A 12,769-nucleotide genomic window follows, 5' to 3' on the forward strand; every position below is an offset into this window, starting at 1 on the left:
AAAACTAACCGAGTAAAGCCACCTTAATTCCATAAGAGGGAGACCGAAGGGGTTTCCCGGGCGTCACCGTAACACCCTCTTAATTACAGGATATTAGGATGCCTACGGGAGACAGAGCGACGGCGCGGGGAAAAGCAGATAGCGCGATTTATTATCCGCCGCTAATCTTATCTCCGTTTTTTTACGATTTTCTCGGTACGCGCGTTTCTTTAAGGATCGCGGAGGTCGAGACAAGGATATCGATTGACATTGAGTGCATGCCGGTATTGCTAATTTAATTATTTTGTTACACATTCCCATAGATATTCAGGGAAATCGTGAATAAATAATTATTTAACGTGTTATCGTGCGCTTTATAATATTAATTTTATAAGACTCGAAAATAGATGTGGTTAAAACAATAAATATAAACATTAATATAATATAATTCATACATTTGTTATTGCAATGCAATCATCTTAATTAAAATTTTATTTTATTACGGATTTAAGATAAATACTCAAACTTTTGAGTAAGTCGGGGCTTTTACTGCTTGTATAATATTTAAAATGTTATCACGGATAAGCAAAATTTTCATAGAAATAACAAAGATTTTGAAAGTAAATGTCTACTTACGTGCAGAGAATCACTTCTTTGCCGCCCTCGTAAACGGCGTCCTTGCCCCATCGTTTCGGTAGCTCTATGAGAGCGATGCCCAAGTTGCCCCATAATGCCAGCTGCGTTCCTGTCTCATTTATCAGTACATTTGTGACTTCAAAAATTGGTGGATCCGTAGGTTGTAGCGACTGTAACAATAAACAAAAAAAATGAAATTAGTATTTATTCTGATAATAATAATAATTAATCATCAAATATATTATTTCATTGTTATAATAATATTATGAGTTTTCATAATAAATACATAAATTGATAAGAGAAAATTGAATCATTGCATCCACAAAATAAAGACTCCTGAATGAAGATCTCATCGGATCTCCTAGGACCTTTCCATTAATTAAAATGTTAAGAAGGCAAGCGAGGCGAGAAAGAAAAGTGGTACGTCGCCGATCCCGAAAACGTTTCCGCGCCGCGAGGTATAAATTCATTATTACACGAGCCAGTAAGCACGCCGCAGGATTCCTCGCCCGATCGCGCCATTTTCTCTTTTAGACCCTCTCTCTCTTTTTTTTCTCATCCCCCATCTATCCATCTATCTCTACCCGCGAGAAATCTCCCCGTTTTTTCATGCCTCTCTCGTCTCTCCTTTCCGCTTCCTCCGAGCGCGCATCGTCTATCGATTAAAAAACTTTATAATACGATCCCGCTTCTCGTTTGTTTTCCAGTTTGATTTTTATCGTGCCGCCCCGGGAAAAAGGCAGGTGCACAACGTCGTCTACTCATCCCTTCGCAACCTCCCGATTCCTCTTCGACGTTCTCTCCCGCCATCCCCGTCGTTCTCCTTGCCCCGATATTTAATTTCGAACTTAGTTCGAAACGCGAACATCATTACGAGGCGGCATCCCCGCAGGTGGGGTATCGGTGTGTATCAAGGGGCAATTACTTTTTTTTCCTACCCAGAGGATGGTTATTCCCCGGGTTTCTCTGATGGGGGAGACTTCTTTTCGTCTCGATATATCGAGTATCGTTGCGTCTCTCGTTCAACGTGGTATTGCGAAAAACGTGCAGACAGAGTGGGAAGTGAAACAAGTTCGCGTAAAGTCTGACATGGCTTTTCAGAATAAAAGTAAGAATATATTTTAATATTCTCTGTAGAGAGAATATGTTTTTAATACAAAAATAAACTCTTCAAAATTTATGAAATAAGTTGACTCATAATATAATATAAATACAATATGTTATAAATAAGCAAAAGAATTATGTCGATTTGTGCTCGTACAATCGATAAAAAAAATCGAGTGACAATGTGTAACATATTCGCACGTTGATTCATCCGGGTTACTCTGCTGGCGGAGAGAGCGAGGGTTGGTTGAAAGCCAGGCGATAAAGGGTGTCGGACGATGGTACGCGTGGCACGGAAGCGGCGGCAGTATGAGCAGGAAAATGGAAGGGTATAAAAGGGGGTGGTAAAGAGCGGCAGGGAAAGAGAGAGAGAGAGAGAGTGAGAGAGACAGCGCGAGATTCCCGGGTACCGATGCCGACACACCGGCGCGCGAGGCTGTAATGCGTTATTAATGAACACCAAGAATTTCATTAAAGATTGTTTGTATATCAAACTGTCCACTAAATTATGCCCTATAACCCCCGTGGCGCCTTTACGCGTCTGGAAACTATTGGCTGCCGCAGTGGCGTTGACTTCACCGACCCCCATGTGCCATCGATGACTCGTTAGGCAGGCAAAAATCACAATCGTCGCGATAAAAGACGAACATATTACTATCAATCGTGTTTATTTTGTAATTTTTTTTCATGATTAATTTACGATTAATTAAGCGACTCGATCGGCCGACGATCGTTCGCGATATTCGTCGACCGACGAAGTCAGTTATTTCGCGACCTTTGGGACATACATTATTAGGAGGGACGATATAGGTAGCTAGGACATGGCGCGTGCTACGAGAGGAGCAAGAAGGACATGTGTGGAGGACGAGAGAGAAAGAGGACGAGGGTTGCGAGAGGATGGCGGATAAACGGAGAAGAGACACAAAGAGAGAGAGAGAGAGAGAGAGAGTGAAGAGGGTATAGGGCATGGGTGGTAGGTGGGGTGGAGGGATACAGTTAATCGTTGGGAAGCTATTAACTTTGGACTGGAATGCCCCATAGCGCCTCATTTCGTTCAATGCAAATTTACATCCGACGCCAACCACTTATAGTGCGCGCTCTTCGTTCTCTTTCGACGCGAAAACTCGAACTGGGAAACGAATGTGGTGCTCTATCAGCGATAATTCTCTACTTTTTCTTTTTCTCTTTTTTCGCTTTCAATGTTTTGTAAACGGACGAGAAAAGACTGGATAAAGTGGAGCAACGTAAATATTTATAAAAATATAGTAAACGTATGAATCCAAGATAAAGGATAAATATTATAAAATTTAAAATTTGATATAGTTTATACGGATGATTATTATTATGTTCAAAATTTAAATATATATCTAAGAATATAATAAAAAAATTTTTAAAAAGATATTCAATGTTAGCATTCGATATGGCACTATTGTTTTAAAATACATGGAAATGAAAAATCTAAATTAAATCTTTGGAAGTTTAATAGGGGTCACATAGGCAAGGAAGAAGATTTCGCTCCTTCAACTTATCCAATTTGGTTGTCTCTCGTAGACGATCAACGTCGTAATCGGTGACCTGGTTCGCAGCTCCATGAAACTTGGACCCTTCTGCTTCCATCGCCGTTTCTATCTTCGCCCTCCCCCCGATCGTGCCATCCGCATGTTGCCTTATTAGTTTAGAACTTAGGTTTACCGTAAAGTCGCGCGTGTCACTTATGATCAAAGTCTGTCTGCGAAATGACGAGTCTGAACTTCGCTTCTCGAATTGAAATGTCCAAGGATAATTCCAGAACGACGATCATCGATTTTCACGTAAACGTTCTTTACTACTTTCTCAAATATTATTTGTCAATCATTGTTCAATCTCATTGTTAAAAATACGGAATTAAATGTCTACTTAAGTTGCTGCTCGTAAACGTGGCGCGAATTATATTTTGACTGATGTGGAGAGACGCAACGCGATCTTTGGCAATGTATTCCTTTCACATTGCAGCGTTTATTTGTTGTTTGCTCGGCAAACATCGGTTCAAGACAAATCCCGGACGCGAGTTGTCATAGCCGGCCGAAATATCGCGCTGGCTGCGCGATTTAACGCGCGAAATTGCGCGCGTACGACGAAGCGGACCTGACAAATGGCAATGTAACGGGTGCTCAAGATACACATAGTTAACAGCGAGAGATGCGGCACGAGTTGACTAACGACGTCGGGCGTTCTCGCGCTATATAATTTCAAAACATACATACGCGCAGAGGCACGCGGCCGAAATGTCGCGGATACAAAGGAGGGGAAGGAGAACCGAGGGGTGACCCGCGAACATTGCGAGCCATGACAGCGCCTTAATATGAACAAATGCCGGACTATATCTCAGCTAGGGTTTGCTTTGCATTATTCGGCTAACGTTCTCGTTTGCCATCCTTACGCAGATGCCTTACATTATGACGACCGCTCTTCACGCGGGAATGGCCGTACTTCTCTTTTCGGGTACGCAGAAACGCGCGAATATTACCGAATGTGAATTGATACAAATGTACGGGAGGGGTGCACGCCATTCGAACGGCAACGTCCGAAAGATATATGTCTCTAAAGTTGGAAACTGAGTGCATATATTTTATATATTCTGTTAAAATATGATAGCGAGATACATTTCACACACAATGGCAATAACGATGACAATAAGTTACATTTTTATCAATTTATGTGACAATGCTATATATATATATATTAAATTATTCTAAACGTGAATTTATTAAAGAATAACCAATAAATGAAATTATATATATTAATCGGGCAGAAGTACTATTGCTTCAATTAGTAAATGATTTCTCGTCTTAGTCTACAATTTTCCGGCGCATTTAAAATAAAAAAAAAGAAAAAGAAAAAGGGCGAGAGAAAACATTTAGAGAGAATGGGTCAAGATAGCTCGGAATATAAGTCGGATTTTAAGAAACCGTGACAAGACTTGAGATGTCTATCTGACTGGTGCTTAGCGAGAGTTCGCGCAATATTAATGGATCCTGCTCTCGCAGAAGGAGGGATAGGGAGGGAGAGAAAGAGAGAACGAAACAGTACAGAAAGAAAAAGAGAAAGAAAAGGGGAGAGCGAGGAAAAAGGGCGAAGAGACGCGCGACAGTCGTTGGGGGGAAATGGATGTGTTCACATTATACCCTCTGTTCTTTTAATTTCTTCAAAGGACTCCCCATCCTACGACACACCTCGAGCATCCTCGCTGAAGCTTGCAGCCTTCACCTCTCCACCCTCGTCTTCGAATTAATAAGGCGTCGACAATGTGACGTCTTTTTTTTTCACCCCCGAACGAAACGACAGACAGCCGACCCAAAGTGAATGAAGGCTCTCGGTAAGAAGAAGAGCAACAGGGAGGGTACTCTCTTACCGGTACTTAGTGGCGGGATGAGCCGAGCTGCCGTTAATAAATGTGTTTCTAGCAGCGGAAGAAAAAGAGAGAGAGAAGAAGAGAGAGGGCGAAATAACAGTGCGGAACATGGCACTCTCTCGTTAGATTCTGCCGACGACGACTCCGGGGAATACGTCTTAACGAGAAGAAAACTTTTAAATGCGCGAGGGCGTCATTCGTCGACGTCGAAATCCGTCTCATCTCGTTGCCTTTCGTTGTCGTGTCGGTCTCAACAAATACGGGATCAATCCATAATTATTAATCGAGTCTTATAATTCGCGTTTTGGAAAATTAATGCAGAAAAGATACATGCATTGATATTCCGGTTTTTATAGAAATTTTTACGATATAATAATTCTATTTTATCGTATTTAAAGTAATATAAAAATAATAAATTGTATTCCTTTTTTAGAAAAATTGTAGTAACATCAAGTTCAATACGAATCGTTAATTCCGTCTAAGACGATCTATCAATTCTGTTTATGATTTTATGTGTTGCATAATGTATGTGTGTATTCTATTGTACATTTCGTATATTATGTATACGCATATATATATATATATATATATATGCATATATATATATATATATATATGCATATATATAATATATATAACAAATTAAATTAAAATTTAATCGAATTGTTTAAATGCATCTTTTTTTTCTGTCGATTTATCGATTGCGATCATTTACCGTTGTCTATCGCGTGCGGACAATTTTGGTCCTCTCGACAGGACGTTGATAAAGGTCAGTTGATTTTCGGGGCCGGAATAACGCTCCGCTACGCGGCCGGCAGGGTAACCGCCACGGTTAATGAATCGACGTAATCAGGGGGTGCGGGATCGCAGGCGACGAATGACAATCGAGTTTTGTATTAATGCCCGACCGCGCCCACGGCGGACAGCCATCAGGCTGATCGCTCGTTTAATCAAGCGAGCCGCTAACGCGATTAACTTATTGCGTACGCTCTCACCGTTGCGTACACACACACACAGACAGACACACATACGTGAGACACGCGTGAATCAGCGATACGCGCGAACGTAATTGCCATTACAGTCACTCGTTTCTGTTTGCCTCCTTCCTTTCCACCCTCCAATAAGCGCTGTTTCTAACACTCTCGCGAAAGAATTCGCCGATATCACTTGGGCACGTCCTTTCCTCCCGCGATTACGACGCGATTATTTGTACGGTTTCGTGATCACCCTTTCGAAATGTTATCTTTTGCATTCGTCGGCCGTCTCAATGTCGCTTCCGTCCTGTCACTCCCTTTTAATTCTTTTCGACTCGGTTATTACAATATATTGAAGTTATACGTATGTTATATCTCACGCAAGCGAATAATTCGTGCGATCTAGAAAGCGGGGCAACGTTCGCGGAGAGATTGCTTTTCAAGATATTAACGAGGAGAAAGAGAGAGAGAGAGAAAGAGAACGAGAAGAGAAGAGGTACTAAAATTTCCCTTCTGTATTTATAGAGTGTTTTGCCCGTATGAATTGTTCCTGTACATAGGTCGAATGTAATTCCTATGCGGTGAAAGAGCCGCAAACTCCATCATCGTGCACCACCGGTGAAGTAAAATTCCTTTCGACATCGCTGCGCGTTGTCCAGTCATCTACCGGCGCCTCTGCGGTTGATATACCCGTATTTTCTGAAGTGGAGATATGCATACTTTACGCGTATGTCCTCCAGCCGAGCGTCCGAGAACCGAGGCGCCAATGTCTGCATGCATGATCACGACGTGCACATAAACGCGAATGCCCGGTGAACAATCGCGAAGGCAACAAAGTCAGTACAACAGCCGCGTATTATGCCGCGCCTTTATTAAAATGTGTAATATCGATTTTTTTTATTTAATAATATATTTGACATATGTCACACATTGTCGTCCCAATACATATATTTATCTCAACATAATTTTGTATTTTAATATTGATTTGGAAATTTTCGAATACGCATATCCTCGTTTATATACATATATGTATAAATAACATCTCTCGTGTGTAAATATATTTTATTATAATTTACTTTGATATCTTCTTGATTAGATGTGTATAACATGTAATCGATTCGCAAGTAAACCGTTGATGCAGAATAATGTGTGCAATATATCAAGATATATATGTATAAATAGAGATATAATATTAGTCAGATGGCTTATAAACAAAGGATTAAAATCTTTCATTAATCTAATGAATTCATTATTTATATTCTTTCTTTCTCTCTCTCTTTTTACGAGTATAAGTCCGCTTAATCATCTCGAATAATTAAAAGAACCTTACCGCAGCAGTCCACACTGCAATTTTTTTATATCTTACCACGCGACGCGATATCCGTCGCTTTTCCGGCTCATCATTTCCGGAAGTCGACGTGCTCGCTTATTTTATACTTCGACCGCGAGGCGCCAATGCTCACATGCATGACCGCATCACGTACATAAACGCGAACGTTTCACGTCCGGTGAATACTCCGCAAACTCCGTACAATGTAAGGATCAGTAGGTGGGCGCGGAAGATTACAGCCTGGACCCTCGGTGCGAGGGTGGCAAAAGTGAACACGTGGCCAACACGAAGCGGACAGGGCGATGTGCGGGAAAGGGGAAGAAGGAGGGAGGTGACGGGACAATATAGAATTTTAATATAGTGGTTTATGAGCGCGATTGTGTCCGTCATTTTATGCGGGCGATATAGGGCGGCCATTTAAATTCTTAGATCTGCATACTTTGCAGAATTGCGTGGCCTCGCTGGCACGACGATGGGTATAAGCATCGCGGTACTCGTGAAGCGCAATCAACGGGTGCGAGAGAGGAACATGTCCGAGTGTATATGTGTATGTAAAATGTCGCGGATTTTTTATCAAACGCGAAATCGTTCTTTTCTTATTAATATCAGGTATATCTTGAATTTATTATGTTAAAAAAAGTAAAGATTCTATTAAATCTTACTCGAAATAAACTGAGCCATCTAAAGCTTAAGTCGCATAAAAGATTTCAATTTTCGATCAGAACTCACAACGCGAAAACTAAATGTCTCGAGGCTAAAACAGCCGTGTTCTTTTTTTTCAATCATCATAAAATAATAATTTAATTCTTGAGGCACAGAGAGAGAGAAATAGAGTGGCATGTTTAGCTCGTGCGAATAGAATTGTCAGACGCAATTGTGAGCGTGGAAGAAACAGAGGGGAGAAATTCATATTGCCCATCGCGATGACCGGCCGCGCCATTTGATTATCATAGAATTCGAATTTCTTTGATCCAATGATGGATTATTAATTTTCCCACTCGTTATTAGACCAATCGGAATGATGGACATGAATATTTTATTATTATGAATTTTCGCGTTGAAGAAGTGACTCAAATTGTCATGTTCACAAGTTGTCGAAATGCACTGCAAATCTACTAAAAACTTATTTACATTAAAATAGACTTCATCGCTTAAAAAAAATTGCTTTGCAACTATTCCTCGTGAAAGAATCATCTCTTCTCTCGAGGGTTAAATTTCGATCCCTTTCCGCTCTCGCGAGAAATTTGAAATTAATGGTTCGGCAATTGAGGGGGCTCATTTGACGCACCTTAATCAGACGAGGAGTCCTTTAGGTGTCCGTAATCATTCGAATGCGCATCTCTGTGCGATAAAACAACGGCGACGGAAGAAACGATAGAGGGCAAAAAAGAGGGAAAGAGAAAAGGAAAGGGAAAAAGATAGGGTAGGAAAGAGAGGAGGCCCAGAGCTCTCGCTCTCGCGATATATATAAGCCGTATCAGTTATAATTTATAATGTTATGGCGATTTTATGTATATCTTGCCTCGGCCTCGGCCTCCCCCCCGCGCCGAGAAGTATTATTTAAATTAAACGGGGCTAAACTAAGCGAACCGGGGGCCCATCGAAGTGGCGGAGAGGTGCCGCGCGGCGGTATGCAAATTATTATCGCGGGGCGATAATTTAAATGCATATTTCGCCTCCTATATCATTTTATTATTGCCAGCCAAGTTAAGTCGGTCCGTGGGCTAACGTTTACGAGGACGGCATATTCCTCCCGGCATTGGTGGCAGTGAACCAACCACTACCATCACCGCCCACGTGGATTTCTGTATTAGAAACGCTATCGAAGCATTTTCCCCGTATAATCCGCATTGTTCGCCGCCTTCAGCGGCATAATATCCTGTCGGGATGTAACGGCCAGCGAGCAGGATTAATACTCGAGGACTAATTGTGTATCGCAGGAAACGCTGCCTCATCCAGTCAGTCAGCCCTATCGTCTTCGAGACGTCCTTAGCGCTGCTGTGTCACTCCGCGCTCAATGAGTCACCTCGATTAATGATATCCGACGAGAAAACTCAGCGAATATAAACATTTGGTCTTTTTAACGTGTCTCTATCAATATGAAATCTACGCGCGATACACTACGAAGATCATTTCTGAAATGATCGATAAAATTGTTGACGTATCTTTGTCTCGAATATTATTATTAGAATACATAGTTTTTTAAACAAATTTTGATATTAATTACATAAAAATGTAGATTAATATTTTATTAATATTTCTATTAATATTCTCTACAAATAAATTATTTTTATAAGAAGTGAAACGATCAAGTAAGCCGACATATTTATCCAAAAGATAATAGTGTATTATCCACAATCTTGAAAATTAATTTTCCAGAACACATTAATATTGTGTAGAGTTTGAATCTAATAATATCAAAATTATCATTCAGATAGGGTAGATTAGTTGCCGCTCGTGACGCATTTTGGGCACGTATGCGCGTCCGAAGAAAATGCATTCGCGTTACGAATTCTCCGACCGAATATGCGAGATCTCCTCTCCGCGGTCGGGGACCTGTCTCTTCTCCTTCTCCTCCTCCTAACACACGGCGCTCTTTAATCCAGATTTACATTTCACCGGACAATAGCAAGTAGATTCCGCAAAAGATTGCCGCGGACGTTACATCCCAAGTTTTAAGGATTTCCCCGAGTGGAAACACTACGCGCATCTCTCCACCACCGTCAAGGGTCGGAGGGACACGTCCGCGCGCGCGTACCCCCGAACGACGAAGAAGGGTTAAAACCTGCGGGCAGTATTTTAATTCCCGACCGTTATCGCGCCGGTGGCTCGGGTCAGTAGCGAAAGATACATGTAAGTTGACCCCGCCCTCGAGACCTCTCTCTGTGGACGCTTATGAATATTAATTCCGTTCCACCCTCTTCACCCCCTTTCCCCCTCCCCTCCCCGGCCCCTCAGGAACCACCACCTACGCATCCAAAAGTGGACCCGACAGGAACAAATTAGATCTTTCCTTCCATACATTTCCCTTTTATTCGCGCGACTCCTCCCGAGCCATCGTCGGACTCTGGACCCGCAATTCCTGCTGCTTCCCGGCTTTGTCGAAAACACCGTGTTTTTACGCCCCAGTCCGCGTACATATTGTTGTGATATGTAATATCCTGGCCGCGACTGTGTTTCTATCAACCGGGAGAGAAATATCTTTTTCGTGAGAAGAAACTCGATGCGATGCCGACGTTTCGCATAAGGGTCTCGACTGCGTTATTAATATATTTTTAATTATACAACACATCATCATATATTATTTTAAAAACTTGTTTAACTTGATAAAAATGTTTTAGGAATAAAGTTTTCATCGATAAATCTAAAAAAATTGCCATATCTTACGAATATCTCACATTTTTTAATTTTTAAATCGGGATTATGTGTGATTCCGAATGGAAGATTTTAGCCCCGTTTCCATGTAATATACATGTGTAGATATATCTGTGCGCAGGCAAATATAGCTTGCTTGAATCTAGCAATCTCTTAGCTGAAAATGTAACCAGGAGTTAAAACCACAGCGCGAATATCATATTTTAGGCCCTCTCCTAAGTATTTTGCTTAGGAGGTGTTCCCTGTATTATGGCTGGATGTTATTATCAAGCTGGATTTCATTTTGGTGTACAATACGAGAGCCTCTTGATTTCCGCCAACAGATAAATCGAGAAGTCAAGAAAATTTCAACAAAAGAGAAAATATTAAAGTATACTCTTTTGATGCAGATTCAAATAAATAGTAAAATATATAAATATTTTTAATTGTTTTTTTGCAATATCATTAAACATGTTATTGCTAATCGAATATCATCTCGAGTTGCATTTAATAAGTTGCATGTATCTTTCATAATTATATTACGATAGCACTTCTTTCAATGGCTGACTATATATCGACTTATTCTACTTCCGAAGATAATCTCGTTCGGAATTTCAATGAGTTCTTTCAATTTTTCAAAAAGATAATTTTGTTCGGAATTTCAACGAATTTTTCCAGTTTTCATGTTTATGTCTTAACAATTTATTGCAAATGTTATTAAAAAAATCCTAAAAGCAACGATTCCGCATATCGTTAATGGGGACCCTGTGAGATTAGCGTCCAAAATGATGTTCGAACAAATAGCAAGATAAACGAACAAGTGAACATAAATATCCGCAAGTTCCGCGGGGCGTGTTCTCCTAACTAGTCCACGACGTGACTTAGCTTACCGCGAGGACGACGAGAAGACCGTATAACTCCGTAAGAACTTCTCGTCGTTTCGTGAATTTCTGTCTGCGCGCTCTTACGCATATATGTACACGCGACTCCTACGGCTTCGCCGCTATTTCGGTTCGCCTTAATGGATTTCGCAGTAATTGTAAAATATCTCGTGAGTTCCGTACGCGTGCATTTACGAGCGGACACGTGCGCATCCTGAACACGGGCATCCTGATTTAATTTCCAGCCCGCGTGTAACAGGTAACTTTCCGAAGTACTTTCCGAGCGTATCCGACCGAGATTTATTTTAAAAGCGTGATATATTATATGTAAATCAAAAGTTTGCTTGGTCGTTCTTAAGATCTTAAGATCTGCTATCTTGATTTACGAACGCGATGCGGTGATTGAAATTTAAGATAAAAATGCTATCGAGCAAATGATTATAGATATTAAGTAGTAAAAATTGAAACATTGAATCTGTTAAAAATCTCCGTCTGCAAATAAATGTAGTGGCATTCTGTATATAATCTCGAGATTTAGTAGAGCTTCTCGCATTAACGGTTTTGTTTGTTGTTTTCGCAGATGTCTGGGGGATGACTAAATAACAAGTTGTCGCGCTCTTTGCGTCCCTTCAATCTTAAAAGAGGCTCGGGCATGACAATGGAAGACGAAGGGAGGAGAGACGGCGGCTTAAAGAGACCGACGTCAAACGTTAAACATAATGCCCGTAGGCAAGAATGTCCTCGTGGTAGTCGCCACGTAAAGTGGCCATTTGTCACGTTATTACGCGCGTTTGATACGACATGTAGAAGCCCATGTAGCACGTGCATTCTCTCGGTTGGGCGAGGGAATGCGGCCTTACCGCGGCTAAACGCGCGCTCCTAATGCGAGTCGATTTAAAATATAAATTCTCGGCGATATGCCCTTATGTGTGCAGGCGTAAGGGTTTTCCCCTAGCCTTCCAGTCTGTCTCTGTGAAATTCCGGACCATACGCGACTAAGCGCATCGCTCCCACGAAGAGCGCCTTTTCTGGAAAAATCGCGATGTGCAGAATGTACCAGATTCCTCGTACCTTTCTTTCTTTAATAATGATACTATTATCTTCTTTATCTTTTTGATTC

The 12,769-nt window shown here is 41.2% G+C and overlaps 1 protein-coding gene across 1 annotated transcript in view; it reads right to left on the reverse strand.

The window, feature by feature from the left end:
* The window catches only part of Mbo (nuclear pore complex protein Nup88), a 69,628-nt gene that overhangs the window by 21,166 nt on the left and 35,693 nt on the right, over positions 1 to 12,769 (reverse strand). The window contains exon 2 of the mRNA XM_083047672.1: positions 616 to 785. Within this exon, the coding sequence (XP_082903798.1) occupies positions 616 to 785 (170 nt within the window). The remainder of the gene's footprint in view (positions 1 to 615; positions 786 to 12,769) is intronic.

The sequence above is a fragment of the Prenolepis imparis genome, unplaced genomic scaffold (genome assembly GCF_030444845.1).
Source record: "Prenolepis imparis isolate NDT839.2.m4 unplaced genomic scaffold, iyPreImpa1.0 SCAF_10, whole genome shotgun sequence".
Taxonomy (NCBI): domain Eukaryota; kingdom Metazoa; phylum Arthropoda; class Insecta; order Hymenoptera; family Formicidae; genus Prenolepis; species Prenolepis imparis.